This window comes from Carcharhinus amblyrhynchos, chromosome 5, assembly GCF_965287045.1.
Source record: "Carcharhinus amblyrhynchos chromosome 5, sCarAmb.v2.hapA, whole genome shotgun sequence".
NCBI lineage: Eukaryota > Metazoa > Chordata > Chondrichthyes > Carcharhiniformes > Carcharhinidae > Carcharhinus > Carcharhinus amblyrhynchos.
Genome location: NC_137328.1, coordinates 81,365,781 through 81,385,230, shown reverse-complemented (window position 1 = coordinate 81,385,230; position 19,450 = coordinate 81,365,781). Strand labels below are relative to the sequence as shown.

General features: G+C 41.2%; 1 protein-coding gene across 2 annotated transcripts in view; it reads right to left on the bottom strand.

The window, feature by feature from the left end:
- The window catches only part of chd1 (chromodomain helicase DNA binding protein 1), a 176,072-nt gene that overhangs the window by 10,585 nt on the left and 146,037 nt on the right, over positions 1–19,450 (bottom strand). For both annotated transcript variants that reach the window (XM_080189073.1, XM_080189074.1), the window contains exons 25-34: positions 18,380–18,421; positions 18,099–18,226; positions 15,476–15,614; positions 14,293–14,443; positions 13,277–13,396; positions 9,986–10,120; positions 9,303–9,566; positions 7,045–7,176; positions 5,238–5,416; positions 834–933 (exon numbers count right to left, since the gene is read on the bottom strand). In XM_080189073.1, the coding sequence (XP_080045199.1) occupies positions 834–933; positions 5,238–5,416; positions 7,045–7,176; positions 9,303–9,566; positions 9,986–10,120; positions 13,277–13,396; positions 14,293–14,443; positions 15,476–15,614; positions 18,099–18,226; positions 18,380–18,421 (1,390 nt within the window). The remainder of the gene's footprint in view (positions 1–833; positions 934–5,237; positions 5,417–7,044; positions 7,177–9,302; positions 9,567–9,985; positions 10,121–13,276; positions 13,397–14,292; positions 14,444–15,475; positions 15,615–18,098; positions 18,227–18,379; positions 18,422–19,450) is intronic.

Here is a 19,450-nt window from a genome sequence, read left to right as displayed (position 1 = left end):
ACTAAAACAGATAATCTTTATTATAAGACTGTTTGAAGGACTTTGCTGCGTACAAATTGTCTACCACACTTTCTACACTGCAAAGATAACAGTAATCGATTGCAAAGAACTTAGAGATGTTCTGAAACTCGCAAGTTCTTTCTGTTTTTCTTTTTGAAGTTCAAGAAGTTTTTTCTGGGTGCTCCGGTTTCCTCCCACATTCAAAGACCTGTGGGTTAGGTGGAAATGGTGAAGGGAAGAATAACCAGGGGCATGATCCAGAACACAGCCTTCATCGTTCGGAGATTAGGATTGTCCACACCCGACTCAGCAATGAGCTCCAGGATGCCCCACATTGTGCCGGTGACAATTAGAGGCAGCACGTACAGCCAAGCTCGTATCAAGGGGACAAGCAGGGTAAATACAGGGGGTTATGGGGGTGAGCCCGGGTGGGATTGTGGTCGATGCAGACTCAATGGGCCAAATGGCCTCCTTCTGCACTGCAGGACTTTGATTCTATGGTTGAATAGAATCTTTTGAAGTCTTTTTTCATCAATGAGAACCAGTTTTGGAAGTTGTTCTCATCTTCAAATGAACAAGGTCCAGCAAGGATGGTTTTAAAGTTATTACATTTTTAAAAAAGAGGGAAGAGAAAATGCTAAATTAAAGAGAAAACAAAAAGGGCAGAGAAGAGGGGGCGATGGGCCAAGCTGGTGTAAAGTATGTAAGGTGTTTTTATTTAAAGGACAGTCTCATAAATCTATCCAGCACAATGAGATCAATTTCTTGACCTGCCAGCAGTCTACTACTATGCTAAAAATATCTTTTTCTCACAAGCATCAATGTTCTCATACCCGAGAGTTCTCCAGTCGTTTCTTGATTGCATGCTTATACAGCTTGTGTAGCTTCCGTGCGTCAAATTCTGTGAACTTCGAAACAAAGATCCAGAGATTTCTACAAATAAAATCAAGGATAATAGGGTTAGGTAGGGTTAATTAGGAGACGATATTAACAAAGTACATTACTATCATTGCTGACTCATTAAGGGACTAGGTGACATGTCAAAAGTGCAGATATTTAAACTCCACCAACTTGGCAGATCAAACTACTGGGACCTTTTCCCTTCAAGGATCTGGATTCAAATCCAGCCGCTATCAATGGATGAACATTCCTGATGTTTACGCTCGAAGAATTCTATATGAAATAAACAAGGCAGTGTTTCCAGTTACTGATGGGCTTAGAACTCAGATGTCACCCAGACTAGTTATGTATGTCTGGAAGAAATGGAAAAATAATACCAGACTGGTGCATGTCGAGGTAGGCACCTGATGTTGAGGCTGATGTGCATTATTGGGCAGAATGAAGTGTGCCTTGCACTGCTTTAGCTGTGCTTTGTTCAGCCTGGGAGGAGCTTGATACGGACATCAGGCATTGGAAATAAAAACAAATTTCTGAATTTATAGCCCTCACCTGATCAGCAGAAGAGAGTCTTTTTCTTTGCAAAAACTAACGCTATGGATACTACAGGGGGTGGGAAGGATTAGTGGGGGATGAAAGGCACAATAGGAAATGGAAATGTTCATATTGTATATCTTCTACCATCCTGTTTACTGCATAAAGCACATCTATTGGTTTATATCCAAAATAATTGATAAGCAATACATCATTTAGCATAATCATTGAAAGGTAGAGAATATTGTGCAGTAGTGGACAGACTTGTATGCTGACTAACTGAGACATGAATGCTCTAAAACCAATTGCTGTTATCAGAAGAGTGCTCCACAGTACGTGCAGAAATATTTCCTAGTTTCTCTCCTGAAAGGTCTGGCTCTAGTTTTTAGATTATGCCAACACCTCAACCCTCCAGCCAATGAACACAGTTTTTCTCAGTCTGCTTTATCTGTTCCTCTTAATATTTCGAAAGCGTACACTAAACCAGGCCCTAGCCTTCTATAAATTATGTTCAGCACTTCAGATCTAACCAGGCAGTTTAGTTCAGTTGGCTGGACAGTTGATTAGTAATGCAAAGCCAAAAGTGTGGGTTCAATTTCTATACCAGCTGAGGTTATTCATGAAGGCACCGCCGCTCAACCTTGCCCCTCACCTGGGGTGTGGTGATCCTCAGGTTAAAATACCAGCAGTCAGCATATGGGCACCTGGGACTAGGGCGACTTTACCTTTATAGCTGAAGTACGACTACCCTCTTGCATTCTACTTCTCTAGAAAGAAAAAGGCCAGTCTTTTTGATTATCTTTGCCACTTGTTCATGATATTTTATGACTACAAAGTCTCTTTGGAACTCCACTGTTTCCAGCCTGGGGTAGGGTGTTAGCGTGGATAGAGGATTGGTTGTCAAATAGGAGGCAGAGAGTGGGGGTCAATGGGTGCTATTCGGATTGGCGGTTGGTGACTAGTGGGGTGCCCCAGGGATCGGTGCTGGGGCCTCAGCTATTTACCATTTATATAGATGATCTGGAGGAGGGAACCGAGTGTAGGGTGTCGAAATTTGCTGATGACACCAAGATTGGGGGAAAGGCAAATTGTGCGGAGGGTGTGGAGAGTCTGCAGAAGGATCTAGATAGGCTGGGCGAATGGGCCAGGAAATGGCAAATGGAATTTAATGTTGGCAAGTGTGAGGTGGTCCACTTTGGTAGGAAGAATGGTAGGAAGGACTATTACTTACGTGGCGAAAAACTGCAGCAGGCGACGGTGCAGAGGGACCTCGGGGTCCTTGTGCATGAGTCGCAAAAACCCAGCCTGCAGGTGCAGCAGGTGGTCAGGAAGGCGAATGGGATGCTGGCCTTCATAGCGAGGGGGATTGAATATAAAAGTAGGGAGGTCTTGCTGCAGCTGTATAGGGCATTGGTGAGGCCGCAGCTGGAGTACTGTGTGCAGTTTTGGGCGCCGCACCTGCGCAAGGATATTTTGGCCTTGGAGGGAGTGCAGAGGAGGTTTACTAGGCTGATACCGGAGTTGAGGGGGTTGAGCTATGAGGAGAGGCTGAATAAACTAGGCTTGTACTCGTTAGAGTTTAGAAGAATGAGGGGAGATCTCATTGAGACGTATAAGATGATGAATGGGATGGATAGGATAGAGGTGGAGAGACTCTTCCCGCTCAAAAAAGACAGTAGGACTAGGGGGCACAGCCTCAAGATAAAGGGGGGGAGGTTTAGAACGGAGTTGAGGAGGAACTTCTTCACTCAAAGGGTGGTGAATATCTGGAATTCTCTGCCCGTTGAAGTGGTGGAGGCTGCCTCGCTAAATATTTTTAAGAAGCGGGTTGATGGGTTTTTGATAAGAGAGGGGATTAAGGGTTATGGGGAGAGGGCGGGAAAGTGGAACTGAGCTACGACAGATCAGTCATGATCTTATTGAATGGCGGGGCAGGCTCGAAGGGCCAGATGGCCTACTCCTGCTCCTATTTCCTATTTCTTATTTAATAATTATCATCTACTACTTTTTGCTCCAAAGTGGATGACCTTAACTGTGCCTAAACTAAAATCCATTTGCCATACTTTTGCCCAATCGCTTAACCGATCTATATCTCTTCGTAAATTTACACTTCCATTTATTTTCTGACTTACGGGCAGAATCTAACACTCAGCTAAAAGCTCATTCCTGAAAGGTTATATAGTACAAATACTCTCACACTTAAGTTGCTCATTCCCTTTATTCTTAATGGGTTGTTGCATTGAATTGACGTTCTGCCACGTTAACATCTACTCAGATATTACCAGAAAATTAGCTACAAGAGGAGTCGATCATATCTCTGAAATACATTCAAGCATTTAAATATTAGATCTTAATAAGGAACCCAACTTTAAGTGCAAAACATTTATTCCAAATTAAAAATCTCAAGTGGAACCATCTACAAATAAACCGTAAAAATTCTTGCATTAATATAGCATTTTTGAGGAAAACCAGACAACTCAAAGCATTTTAAGCCATTAAATTACTTTTTGAAGTATAGTGTAGGAGCATCTTTGTTCATGAATATGCAGCATGTTATTCATATTTCAACAAGTGTCATTTATAAACAGGAATTTGAGCAGCACTTCAAGAAAAATATAATTGTGACTTCATGTTTATGTGGGTTCTGCTGTCAACATAACAAATGTTTATCCCAGCTGTCTAACCTATATCCAATTGTCATCAGCGAATAGATTTTCTTTACTTTTAAAAAAAATCAATATCAAGTTACCCCCAAACTCTACAGGCAAGATTCTCCAGCCTCCTAGCCACGCACTTCCCGCCGGGGGAGGTGGCATGTTCTTTGCTAGTGACGGGATTCTCTGGTCCCACCGCTGTTAACGGGAATTCCCCTGATGTCACCCCACACCTGCTGGAAACCCACAGGCAGAGATGTGCTATTGGCGGGACTGGAGAATCCTGCCTGCGTGAATGACCAGAGAATTCCAACCTCCACCTTGCCTTAAACAAAACCTGCAACTTGTCTTCACGATTTATGATGAAAACGTTGCAATGAAAGTGGCCTGTAACTTAGTGGCGTGGCAAATGAGTCGGATTTCTCCTATTTTCTTACCTTAAAATTAAGCCGCTCCTATCTCACTCAACCACCTGACTCAAGCTGGGCGAGATTATTCCAGCACAGAAGGTTTCCAAGACCGACAGTTTAGGGCAGCTCAGTTGAAGGTGTTAAGCCACAACCCCTTTTTATGGCACTTGCCACCACAGACCAGTAAGTTTAAAGGTCCAACCACTTTGATAAGCCAGGGAGAAGGTAAGTGTACAAGGTAAGTGGGTAGGATTTGATGAGGGTGCTGGTAGGGTCAAGGGGAGGAGGGTAGTCAGGGAGAAGATTGTGTGGAGGTGGAGCAGTAGTAGAGAGATCAGAGGAGTCTGGATGGGTCAGTGCTATAGTTACCCAGAAACTAGGAATGGTTTTAATTTTTCTAGCTTTTCTCTTGGTAACTATTGCTATAAGACAGCTGAACCACCTGAAGTTTGCGACTTTAGTCAAATTCAGATGGTTATTAGTGCAAGGTAATTTCCCAAAGGAAGTCTGAACTTTCCGGGCAATTGTCATACAATCCTCACCTGGAAACCTCCTCCCAGGCATATCCTCAGTATAGCCCAAGGTGCACTACCTCAGAGCTCAAAATGTTGGCCCGTTGTGTGTAATTTTATGAATACACAACTGCCTTTGCAGGAAATATTCATACGGCATGTTCCCCATTAACTATGTATCTCTTCAGTTTTGATGTGAAGATAACGAAGGAATGGCTGAAATTGCTTACTTTCTCCATTGTTTGATTTGCTCCGGATTTGAATACTCTTTCAAACACTCAGTGATGTGGTCTCCAATTTTAATCAGGCACTGCCTGGTATGCTCCAGTTGCTCCTTCTCTGAGAGGCCCTTCTCAGGCCTGTCCAACTGTTTCAATGCTGCCTTTACAGGTCTCATTCGTTCTTTACACTGAGAAAAGGCATAAGTAAATTATGGTGACTGACTCGGTGTTATAGCAATGGCAGGCAACAGGAAGAATTGCATTTCCATTGAATACAAAGTGACATGACAATAGCTACTTTATACCATGCATTCCCATCTGAGGCTACCTTGTCTGGCATACATTTTCACATGGAAGATTCATTTAAAGAGGGTGCTATACTAAGGTTGACATGGGACATGCTATGAAATCAACTATCCAAAAAAGGAACATCAAGGATTACCATGTATTCAGTTGGTAGAAAGCTTTGTAAAGATGGTTCTCAGGCTAGTTCCAAGTGCTTCTCAAATAAGAGGGGGCAAATGAGGTAGTACTGGGCCCTTTTGCAATTAAAATCAATGAAGCAAGTAAGGAGGAAAATATGTTTGGGTTGGGTGATATCCATAAGATTACAACTTTATCAAAGTTTATCTGGGGCAGCATATACTATTAACTTTCTTCCCAAACAAAACTGGGATGGGAAAGCATCAAATTTATTTGCATGGAATAATTCATCTATGTACTCCATTCTGCTCTTTGTAGAAGGAAGGCTGTCTCCATAATATAGTTAACCAAATCTATTCTATTTTATTGTAATTGGGAATGTCTTTTCGGATGATGGTACCTTGGGCTAGCTGCAACATTCTGTAATTAACTTGACTTGGAGAAGACAGCTCGTATTGTTATTTAGTGCAAATCAAAAGATTCTTGAGGTCTAAGCAATTTGGCAACTACTTCTTACTGCCAATAGTAAAACCTGATCACAGAAGGCCATTCTACCCATGTTGCCAATGGCAGTTCTTTAAAGTTATCCAGTTACAGGAATTCTCTAACTGCACTGCTTATTTTCCAAAGCACGACAGACTTTAACTTTTCAAGTTTATGCTCTTTTTAAAAAAAATTCACTCTCAGGATGTGGGTATCACTGGGTAGGCCAGTATTTCTGACCCATCTCCCATTGTCCTTGATTGAGCCACCTTCCTAAACACTGAAGTCCATCTGGTGTGGATACAGCATTACTGCTGTTAGGATGGGAGCTCCAAACTTCCGACCCAGTGACAGTGAAGGAATAGCGATATAGTTCCAAGTCAGTTAGCTTTTGAAAGTTACGACTGAATCTACTTCCACCCACTTTTCCAACATGCATTCCAGGTCACAACTTGCTGCATATAAAAAAAACTCCATCCCCTGTCTTTTCTGATTTCTTTTGCCAATTATACTCTTAAATTTCTGTTCCCCATTTACCAACCCTCTTAGATCGTGCCATTGATTCATGTCCTTACTTTTGCAGTGCGTGCCTGTATTTATAAAGCCAATGCTTCAATTTTCTTTTTCTGGCTTATCAACTTGTCCAACCATCTTCAGAGGTTTTCAAATATCACTAGCACCAGTAGTGTAAACAGCCAAGCATGCTCCACTACTTAGCATAATTCCACCCCCCCTCCGCCATCAATTTCCAAAGTCATAACAGCAGCAAAAAGGAAAACCTGCCCAAGGAAACAGACTCAAACTAATATTGCTCATGCCACAGTTAAGTGTCTTTATTTGGAGCTTTTAAGCAGCAGCCAACTTTAATGTAACTTGAATGTCAACAGAGGCCATCAGTACACATACTTACAATACTAAATGTGTTTTGATCAAGTTCTTCTGCTTCTTCTGTGATGGGAACAGGATCATTGCTTGCTGTAATATGAACTGGGACATCCATTTTTTTAGGCTTTTCTTTTGTCTCTGATTTAGCTTCAAGTACCTACGTCAACCAGTGAGCCATTAGTAGCAGAATAAGTCAAAAGAGGAAGATTCATAGAAATGACAGAATAAGAGGCTATTCATCCCTCACTCCTTATAGCATGAACAGTCTTTCCACCTGGAATTACCAACTCTTGTTTCCCTGCTCTTTCCTTAAATCATTTTATTCTTTTCCAAATACATCCAGTTCTTTGCCACATTGGCCTGGATTTCGTATTCGGCAGTGAAATGACGATGCTGGCCAATGACCTCTGAGAAGGTTGACCACAAAGATCTAATTATCTCTATGGTGTGGATTTCCCCTTTCTCAATATTAATTTGAAACTGATGCCATGTTAAGGAAGTCCCCATCCATCCAGTAACGTGATGACATCACACGGTAAATCACACTGAAGTATTCTCTCAGGCAATAAACTGGAGTTTAAATGTTCTGATTATTCTTCATTTCCATTTAAATTTTAACAAGAGTGAAAAAAAGTACAATAACCCTTAACTACCTAAACAAGCCTTTAAAACACAAAATTTAAATGATCAGAATGGAAAAAATTGACATTACACAAATTATAAAATTAGTTTTTCCAGGGCCGGAGGGGTTCATTTGTCGTAATTAACGTGATTAAAATCATGGAGTCTACGGTGCAGGATACTGCCATTTGGCTCATCGAGTCTGCACTGACTACCATCCCAATCAGGCCCCATCCCCATAACCCCATGCATTTACCCTAGCTAGCTCCCTGGCACAAAGCGGCAATTTAACACGGCCAATTCACCTAACCCCCAGATCTTTGGACAGTTGGAGGAAACTGGAGCATCCGGAGGAAACCCATGCAGACACAGAGAAAATGTACAAACTCCGCACAGTCACCTGAGACTGGAGCTGAACCCAGGCCCCTGGCGCTGTGAGGCAGCAGTGGTAACCACTGTGCCACTGTACTGCCCAGTGAAACCCAACTGCATCTCACTTAACAAGGTGCAATGGCTTTGGGGGCTTTTAATGACAATACAGTGTAGAGGGAAGTTCAGTGATTTCTAATTCAGATCAAAAGTCTCACAACACCAGGTTGAAGTCCAACAGATTTATTTGGTAGCATGTGCTTTCAGAGCACTGCCCCTTCATTGGGTAATCAAGTGGCAGCACTCTGAAAGCACGTGCTACCAAATAAACCTGTTGGACTTTAATGTGGTGTTGAGACTTTTTACCGTGCCTACCCCAGTCCATCATCAGCATCTTCATGTCATAATATTGTCCTCTGCAGTGACTTCAATGGGATAGAAATATTGACAGCACATTTTGGTTTTCTGCCTTTAACTGTACAGAGTTTCTGTCAACTTCACAGCAATGACGGCAAATGCTGACAGTTTTGCCAGCTTGATTCTCAAAAACCTCTAAGCCTTTAATTGTGCCTTAAATTAACATCACCATCCACATTCTATCTTCTTCACCAATAAACATTTTATTTAGATCCTAGTCTTTCCTCGGCTGAAGTCTAATTTCTGTCATAGTTACATTAACAATTCCTTCCATTCTAATCAGCAATTTGCATTCTTCAACTTCAATTTTTTTCCCTTCAATTTTATTTCCAACTTGTTCTACGTTTGCAACTAAACACTTTAACTGCTATCCTTTTATAATCGACTCGCTTATCTTTTTTCCTATCCTTCATTATCCTCCTTAGCCTGTTACCTAATATGCCCTAAAGTATGTCTCTCCATACTCTCCCTTAAGCCTTCGGTGAGACTTTCCCTTTCACTGCAATTATTTTTAATCTCCCCCTCCCACCTTCAACAAGAAGTGCCATATTTTGCACTCCTCTCCCGAGATGTCAATCTGTGTTCTCACTTAGCTGCATATTAATGACACTGAAATGGAGCTATTACATAATTGTATGGACAATTCTTGTTTGCCGTTTGGTGAAATTCCTACAATTCCACACTAGAGCTGCAACCCTATAAAAAGGAGGAATAAAACACAAGGAAGTGTAAAATACTAATATGTAATTTAACATATTGCAAGCATATGACTATTTTCTGAGTGTACGGGTTTAATTGGAATCCACTATTTAATGCAGTAATATTTAAAGAAAACCTCGCATCCATACACAACCATATTGTTAAATGTAATTTTACCTTCTCTTCTTTCATTTCTTTATCTTTATAAATGTGTTCTTTATCTTTATCCTCCTTCTCTTTCATTTCTTTCTTGACATCTTTCTCTTTCGTTTCTTTCTTTTCCTCCTTTTCTTTCTTGTCTTTTCTTACATCTTTTGGCTCTTTTTTAATTTCCTTCTCTTCAGCCTCTCTCTTGATTACTGTTTCTTGATCTACTTTCTCTTCATTTTCTTTCTCTGCTTTCAATTTCTTTTTGGTGGATTTTGATCCAGCAGAATCATCCTAAAAATAAAGAAAATTCAATTAATCTATAACTCGGCTGTCCAAATCCTAACCCTCATCACCTCCCCGCCCCCTCACCTCATCTTTATCCTTGATAACCTACATTGACTTCTGGTTCTTAAAAGCCTCCAATTTTAAATTTTCATCCTTGTATTTAGTTATTTTCATAACCTGGTCCAATATTGTCAGTTCACCATTGAACAGGATATTAAAGCTGCAGTATTAGCTTAATTGACCAGTGGTGAGTGAGATGGAATTGCATTTCTGGGTATCAATAGTAACTTTGATCGTGCTGATACTTAGTTGGAGGAGATTCAGACTTGTCAGATTGGCAGTCAGCAATGGAGATGGAAACAAAGCTGGGTAAATATTTCCAGTTTCACTAAAAGCACAATGATTCTACTTGCAGCAATCCTCACCTTGATCTCTCCATCTTCATCTGAACTTTTGACTGAGGGTGGTGGTGGTGATGAATCACTTCTAACCTCTTCGATCTTCACAGGTTTTACTGCTTTACTTCTTTTATTCCTTGGCTTTCTTTTTTTCGAATTAGCCTTTTGAAAAGAAAGCACAAAGCCAGTTTATGCTAGTGGAGTCCAGAAAAAAAAATCAAATTTAAAGAAACAGAGATCATATCGCTGCTTCTCAATGATTAAGTTAAATGTCATTTTAATTTCATGGTGCTCCACAATTTTTGCACATTATTTTCTGCGAAACCTGTTAATCAATCATCTTGAATGCATCCTGTAGCTGTTCACAGGAGGTGACAAATTATATCACTATTACACAAGAGACTTACACATTGAAGTTTGTAAAATAGACACTGAGGATTGTATTTTTGAAACATTTTCCAAATTGAGCAAGAACTGGAACTTATGCAGCACCTCAGCAAATTCTCAAAGCAAACACAAGACTATTTAATTTATTGCAAGATAAGCAATAAATTTAAACAAGGAATCGGTTATTCTAAAGTATCAAAAAAATTATGTACCAAAGTCAGGAGTGAGTTTAAACCACAACATTACGAGTGAGGAGTGCTATTAACAAGATCATGTGCATTAAAAGGTATATTTCAACCAAATTTCAGAAATCTGATCTTGAAATTGTTCAAATGCAGCACCTTCAGCAGAATATTTTAGTTGATGCTGTATTTCCCCAAGTTTCATCACTTTTATTAAACAAGGGGTAAATATCTGTACTATTACTGCTTATAATCTTCTCTTATTCCTATTGTTTTACGTATGTAAAGTGCAAGGAGAGAACCATGTATTTGTGACTGTCCCTAATGTGACACTGAATTTCCATTCCAGGAACAATGCAACTGGGGAGTTCATTCCCTGGCCAACTTGAAGTTAGCACATGGAGAATTCCACACAAAATGCAAGTTTCTTGATGCCAAAACATTTAATGTATTCAAGAGGTGGCTGGAAATAGCACTTGGAGTGAATGGGATCAAAGGCAATGGGAAAAGACAGGATTGTGCTATTGAGTTGATCAGCAATGATCATAGTGAATGGCGGAACAGGCTTGAAGGGCCAAATGGCCTCCTCCTGCTCCTATCTTCTATGTTTCCATGTTCCCTCTAGTTTGCAGTAATTAACAGATCTGGAGGCCCTTTAAGAAATATGGGTTTTATGTAAATGTCACCACCATAGTCCCAGTTGACCAGAGGCTGCTCTCCCCTTTGAGGGGGAGAGCTGATAGATGGTCATTTAACCAGAGGATCGCCACACCTCAGGCGAGCAGCAAATTGAAAAGGCTGAGGTTATCCTGGATAACTTTAACCAGGACAGGAATTGAGCCCACGCTGTTGGTGTCACTCTGCATTACAAATCATGAATGAATCGAGAAAAAAAATCCCTTCAGGGTCTGGTATGTTTCAATAAGATCACCTCTCAATCTTTTAAACTCCAGTGGATACGGGTCCAGCCTGTCTAACCTTTCCTCATTAGGTAATCCTTCATCCCAGGTATCAAGCTAGTGAACGTTATCTGACCTTCTAAAACATTTATATCCTTACTTGAAAAGAGGGACTAAAACTGCGCACAGTACTCCAGATGTGGTTTCATCAACACGCGTGCAACTAGCAAAACATGCCTATTTTTATGTTCCATTACTCTTGCAATAAACAACAATATTCCATTTGCCTTCCTAATCACTTGCTATACTGAATATAAATGTTTTGTAGTTCCAGATGTAGCGATTGATCATCAACAGTCTACTGATGCAAGTGTGAAAGATTATATATCGTGTTATAAATGGTGTGAGGAAATTGCCTTTACCAAATATGGCAGGAGCAATTCTGAATACCAGAGTTAGAGAGGCTAAAAATGGCTCTCATAAAGGTACAAATTCACAGGTGAAAGGAATGAGAAGGGCAGAAACAGAAGAAAAAAGTCGGATCAGACCAGAACGAGCATTGTTTTGTGTCTGAGCTACTCCAGTGTAAAGGCCAGATAAACTATGCTTTGTTGTTCGGTATTGCTTTGTCACTTAAGAAATCCTTTTAATTTGTTACACTGAAATTCCTGTCCGACAACTTTTTGTCTTGTCAAGAACCAGAATAAAGCATCAACTAATTTACCAAAACTGGTGTAACAATGGAGTCAATTTTAATCACCTCTCCAGAGAATCCCTACAGTGCATGAAGAGGCCACCCAGCCCATTGAGTCTGCACTAACTCTCTGAAACAGCATCCCATCCAGGCTCTCCCCTGTAAACTCATGCATTTACCATGGTTAATCCATCTAGCTTGCACATCTCTGGACACTAAGGCACAATTCAGCATGACCGATCCACCTAACCTGAACACCTTTGGACTGGGGGGGGTAAACCGGAGCAACAAGAAGAAACCCACACAGACACAGGAAGAACGTGCAAACTCCACACAGTCACCCCAGGTCGGAATTGAACTCAGGTCCTTGATGCTGTGAGGCAGCAGTTCTAACCACTGTGTTGTGTCACCATGTCCCCAGATGGGAACAGTGCAAGGGAGGGGTAAAATCAGGCAAGGTGACTTGCCAAACTGAGGTTGCTCTGATTCACCCTCCCCCGACCCGAGCAGCAATTTTTGAGTCAGTCAAGACTTCCATTTGAGGCAGAGAGGAGTCTAATTGAAATGTAAAGCTTGCAGTCTGATGATACAATCGACACCACATTGCTGCCTCTGCTGCAACTCAGGGAGGGCTGCAGGGTTGCCTGGTGATAAACAAAGAAACCTGCTAGGAGGAAGTAGAATGGTCAGTTACGTCTTTTAAGTATTTAGAAGGATTCCTCAGAGGCCAGGAACTGGTTCCCCACTTGGTGCCTGAACAGGAATACTCCCTTTCACCTTAAATATCCTTCTCCCTCTCTGACAGGTATCTACTATACAACAATCCACCATGTGAAACTGACTTGCATCTATACATTTGACTCTACATCATGGAACTCGTGAAATAAAGCACCACATCATAAAGCTACTCTTTCACTGTCAAAATGCTGGAATTATGTACCTACCACCATTGTGAAAGCACAAATTCTACACTGGCTTAAAATGAAGCCTTGCCAGCAGCATTAACTCAGGCCAGCAAAGGATGGGCAATACATCCAGGCTTGCTAGTATCTCACAAATCTCAGGAATGAAAATGGACTTTCATTAGTAATCGCAACGCCCATCATGTACAAACTCAAGCGGCATGAAACCGTAAGTGCTACAATACATCACATACCTCAGCAAGTCTTTGTGCCTCCTTCCTGGCCAGGTCTTTACTAAGTAATTTGATGAGGTAGTCAGCTCTGGTCTGCAATTGTTTGGCCTGAGGCTTCTTATCTGGGTCATCAGGCAAAAGCTTAAGAAAGAAAATGTTGCGATTGTTATCAAAAGCAAGAGAATATCAAACATCCTGCACCTCTTCCCCCCCCACTGAAAATAGCAACAGAAGCCGAGTAGATAAAAGTACCCTAAAACAAAAGCAAAAGCAAATTACTGCGGATGCTGGAATCTGAAACAAAAAGTATATTCTGGGAAATCTCAGCAGGTCTGACAGCATCTGTGGAGAGTGAATAGAGCCAACATCTCGAGTCCAGATCACTCTTTATCAGAGCTAAAAGTATCCACTTGTTTCTACAACTAGTCAAAATTATTATTCTGTCTTTTTAAACGCGATTACCTTCAAAGATGACATCTACAATCACAATTAATTAAATTTATTGCAAAGCTTCACTTTCTTTCAGCTCTCTCTATCTCCTGGGGATAACAAATTTAAAAAAAAAAATCTTTTAGTATAAAATGGGCAACAGAAGAAGCATTAACCTCTTAAAATAGGTGATCTGGCCAGAAATAAATTCTGTTTATTTCACAAGGCAATTTTAAATGCCAAACAAAAATCCTCATGACTGAGAGGTGTGACCTCATTGGAAACCACAAACTCGGTCTGACGAAGTGCCATCCTGACTCAAAATATTGGCTCTTTTCTTTCTCCAGATGCTGAGATTTTCCAGCATTTTCTGTTTGTGCAATTTATTTAGTAGCTGGAAACAAATGTGCGTAAATAGAAATTGTAATTTCATAAACATAAAAAGACATATAGATTACAAATACATAGGCTTGTAAACAAAGTTGGATCCCAAGCCAGGATGTCATATGTTTACACTTTAGCATCAAAGATACTATGACCACTTAGCATAATACTTATCCAGCTAAAATAATTTTGTATGCCATCAATCCAAAAGATCAATTTCATACCTTGTGCGTTAAATTGAGATCAGGGTCCATTTTAATCATTTCCCAGCTGCCATAGCCATACTCATAAATGCCTATTAAAAGATTGGAGTCATCTTCCTTGTTCCACTCCACATCAAAGTGAGCTGCTTTAGTGTGACATGGGATGGTATACCTGTGTAGGGAAAGAAAAATAAATGAATGAAACTACAGTAGAGCTACACACATACCTATCATTGTCAACTCATTACTTTTTGATTAAAGGTCACTATGAATTTTATAATTGCTCCTGTACAGGATGTGTTCTTCGTAAAGTGCCAAACAATATCCATAAAACTGCAATCACTGACAGATCTACATTTCACTGTTCTCTTTAGGAAAAGCTAGAAACATTTCTTTATTGTGCCGGTGGTTTATGAGCAGGGAACATTTGAACCTCTATGTTGATGAGTTAAGAAAATCTGAAACTGAGATCAGCCTTGTTATTTTCATATTTTTCCACTTGTTCTCAGGACGTGGGTGACACTGGCATGGCTGCAGATACTGCCCAGTCCTTGCCACCCTGAGAAGATAGTGGACCTTCTCTTTTAACCACTGCTGCCTGTACATTCAAGACATTCCCTCAAAGTTAGGGTATTGAGCTCTAGGATTTTGACTCTGTGACAATGAAGGAATTTATGTCAATGTCAGGATGGTTTGTGACTCAGAAGTCAATGTTCCCACTTTTGTTCTTCTCAGTGCTACAGATCATGGGGAGTGCAATACTGAGAAGACTGTATCCGTCTCTAGTCGCTCTGAGAAAGATCTTCACAGTGCAGTCCATCTGGTGATGGTGGTTCCTCAATTTGAAACATCCCTATTGCCTCCTGCTCCTTCTCCCAGCAGTTATAACCAAATCATTAGGGATTTAGTCCAATGGAATCAACACCTATGGCATCTTTAGTAATTTACAGAAATGGCACTGACATATGAAGCGGAACAAACAGGTGAAAGAGAAATCTTTTGTGACATCGGCTTTTCCTGAGGTCTATTTAACTAAGACAATGCAACAAAATAGTTAATTGATTATCACATGGAGAATTTCTTTTCTTTCTTTGTAAAGTGCAGTTTCTGAGAGACATATGATCGCTGTTCGAGAATGTTAAACATTGATAATGGAAACAGTAATATTAATCTACTGTAGTGTTCAAATAACAGAAAAACCCACTTTTTTCTGTCCTCTGGATCTGACGGAATGGATTTGTGCAAAGGTGCCAGTTCCTCTTCATGAGCGATGACCAGCTTAGCATTCACCTGAACACCTGAGATTCGGAACGTTGGTCCCTTCACTTTCCCACGTCTGGCAGCTTTTAAAAAAAAAACATTCAGACACTTTCACTGATGATACAGAAAACATGTAAAATAAAATCTATTTCAAGAGCAAACACAATGGGCTGGATTGCCATGCTAGAGATGGGTATCAAAACATCAAAAGCAGAAACTCTAAGCATTTGCTGTTTAAAACATTAACAGCAGAAACTATAAGCACTTGATGTTTCCAACTAAATACTGAGCCAATGACAAAATAAATCTCAACTGCTAATCAAAAAACGTATTCCCTGCTTCACTGAAACAATGGTAATCTGGGCTATCAGCCAAGCACACATAATGAGGTGTCAAGTGACTGGTCGATTGACACAGCAATAGATTATAGCAAGAACAATTTTTGAAGAGAAGTTATTGATGGGCTGCTTTTCAAAGCTTTTCTGTACATGCCATTGTGGATGAATGGAAGGTCATGAGTTGCCAAGGGTATGTCTTTTGATGATATCTTTCTAAAAGGTTCCAGCATCCAGGTTAAGGTTCATGACATATCTGAAGGGCCATGAAACAAGTCATCCAGAAGATAGCCCAACTCCACAGTGTGTGTGTGTGTGTGTGTGTGTGTGTGTGTGTGTGGGGGGGGGGGGGGGGGGGGGGGAAATAGGGGACCTTCGCAATGGATTAGACAGGTCGGGAGTACATTTCTCCTGTGTTAATTAGGGGGTGACAGGAATCTCATAATCAGACTGTCGTTTTTGAAGGTCTTCCAGACTTAGTTGTGGGAATAAGCTTTCTGAATGCTTGAAAAGCAACAGCAGAGCAGCAATAATAGAAGAAAGCTCAATAATGCTGCAATCATTTAATTTCATATTTAGGACTGAAAGTGAGAGTCTGGTCTCAGCCTCCAGAAACATTTTACACTTTGCCTTAGCTGCTCTTTACCAATTCTTAGCCACCCTTAGTGGATAAGGTGAGGTTAGTGGCATGGTGTCATCGGGCCTGATTTTAAGTATTTCATCAGGCCCGAACTTGGTAAAGTCGGGCTTAAGACCATTAATGAGAACTGTGCCCGCGTCCATGCAGATGCCCACTTTACCAAGGCCCGAAAATGGCCTGCATTTAAATTGAATTAATGAACTGCCCATCCAACTTTACCAGCAATTCCATCTTTACCATCGCGTTTGCCCATCCAGATTCAGTGCGAAACAGACCCGTTCGCAAAAGGTCTGTTTCAAGCACTCCAGCTTCTAAACAATTAGACTCAGTGCTTCCAACGGTTCTTTGACTCAGATCAATGGTGGGCCGGGTAAGGGAGGTGGGCCAGATCATTTTCTAGTTTGGTTGGGGGGGGGGAGGCGGTGGCAGGTCAGATGTATCTCTGTTTTTTTTGGGACGGGGAGGGGAAGGGAGGGGGAGGGCAGATCGTTGTCTGGTGGGGGGGATGAGATCCGCTGCCACCCTGCGGGCGATCTGTGAGGGGTTAGGGTACTTGGGGGGGGGGGGGGGGGTCGCAATCAAAAAAAGTCTGGGTAGTAGGGGAGGTGGGTGAATAAGGGGGGGTAATTATATTGTGGGGGCGGGGTGATGTCTGTGGGGGTCATTGCTCCTGGGCCACTTTATCCGCTTTTTGCGATGTGACAAAGGCATGTTTTTCAAATTTTTTTCCTCGCTGTGCATGTGCAGTTCAAAGCTCCGATCGTTTTGGGTGCACCAACCCTGCCCACAGCGCAATTCAGACCTGTGATTTTTTTGTTCAAGCTAAGTGCGTATGGGGGCACCTGAAAGCAGATTTCCAAGTCCGATCTGAATTGCTCCCAGATCCAGCACTTAGAATGAAAACAGTAAAATCGGGCCTATTATGTTTGCTATAAAGCTGGGGAAGAGAACAGGGAGAAGTGAAGATGAAGGAAAAAGAACATGTTGTTGTTTCCTAATTTATTCTTGGGACATGGGCAATTATTGTCACCAGGGATGCTCAAGGTGGTGGTGGTAAACCACTGAAGCTTTGAAGCTGTCAAACTTCATAATTTAAATGGCAATTACAATGTCAACAGGTCAAACTGATGGACTGCATGGTGGAGGCTCAACTCAAACTCTTCCAGTTACTGCAAAATGCTGTATTTTCTGATCTTAATTTTTTGAAGGGGTTTTTCCAAAGCAGGAAAAAAATCCAAATGCAAAATGTGAAAATTAAATGTCTGGTAAAAATTGCAAACCAAAAGCAGCATTTGCCCACTCGACCAAGCGAAATCCTTATTAAAAAAAGCACAAAGCCCAACAAAATTGTTAGACATCTGCTCCAAGGAGGACACTGTTGGGAATGAAACTAAAATGCCAGCAACATGCAGAACACAGCAGTCTTAATCCCTTCATGATTACAGAACTGGTGAAAGCATTAAGGGGCCTGAGATGTGGCAAAGCAGTGGGACATGACAACATCACATACCAGAATTCCCCAATCTACTGTGCTACGGCCTGGCTGACTCAGTTTTACACACAGGATCATCAGCTCAAAATCAGGTGTTTACCTGTCTTCTCCTGGCCAGTGGACTCACGTAGAGCTTTAATACAACCATTATGCACCATCTCTCCTAACCGCCTGAGGTCAACCTCTGACTTATCCACCAACTCAGCATCTCGTGCAATCGCTTCTAACCTGCAAAGCAAGGTCCAGTAGGTTACAGCAGACAACAACTTTAACTATAACTTTGAAACTATTACACAGTTATGTATATTGGAAGGAAAAATGGTTCAAGTTCAGGTTAGGTAATTCCAAATTGTACACAAACGGTATTTGCATGAAGCATACCTTTCCAGAGGTCCACCAAACTTCTTATAACTCTTGATAAACCTAATAAACACAAAATAGCATTTAAGTGCTTTTTGAACTGATAATCGTATTCAATCTTAACAGTTCACAAAAAACCCAGTGTACACAAACCCAAGCTCAAAAACACTCAATTGCAAATTGTGATAAACAAGTGACACATCACATCCATATGCCTGCATCTCATTAAAAGTGAAACACAAGATGGGTTTACGTAGCATAACTCACAATATATATACCTTCTCCAGAGGCTCCTGCAGACAGATGCCAGTCTTCAGCTAATTTGATTCATTCCATGTGATACCAAGGAATGGCTGAAGGCACTTGATACTTGCAAAGACTATAAGCCCTGACAATATTCTGGCAATAATACTGAAGATCTACCCAGAAATGTGGAAAATTGACCATGACAAATCCAACTCAACCAATTACTACCCCACCAGTCTACTTGCAATCATCAGTCAAACGATGGAACGGGTCATCAACAGCACTATCAAGCAGCATTTCTTAGCAAGCAACTGACGCTCAATTTGGGTTCTGCCAGGATCACGCAGCTCATGACTCCATTACAGTCTTAATTCAAACATGGACAATACAGCTGAATTCCTGAGCTGAGGTTGTGTGTGTGTGTGTGTGTGTGTGTGTGTGTGTGTGTGTGTGTGGTGGTGGTGGTGGGGGGGGGGGGGAAGGTACTCTCAACTGGTTGAAGTTATAACTAGCATAAGATGGTTGTGGTGGTTGAAGGTCAATCATCCTAGTCCCAAGATATCACAGTAATTTCATTGCAGTGCTAATGCAACCCTTACTTATGACTAATAAACAAACTTTACTTTAAATTCCTCAGGGCCTGGTGTTCTAGGCCCAACTACCTTCAACTGTTTCCTTCCATCACAAAGTCAGAAGTTGGAATGTTTGCACAATGTTCAGCACCATTCAGATACTGAAGCAGCCCATGTTCAAATGTAGCAAGACCTGGACAATATTCAAGCTTGGGCTGAAAGTAACAGTCACATAAGTGCGAAGTAAAGATCATCTCCAACAACAGAGAATCTA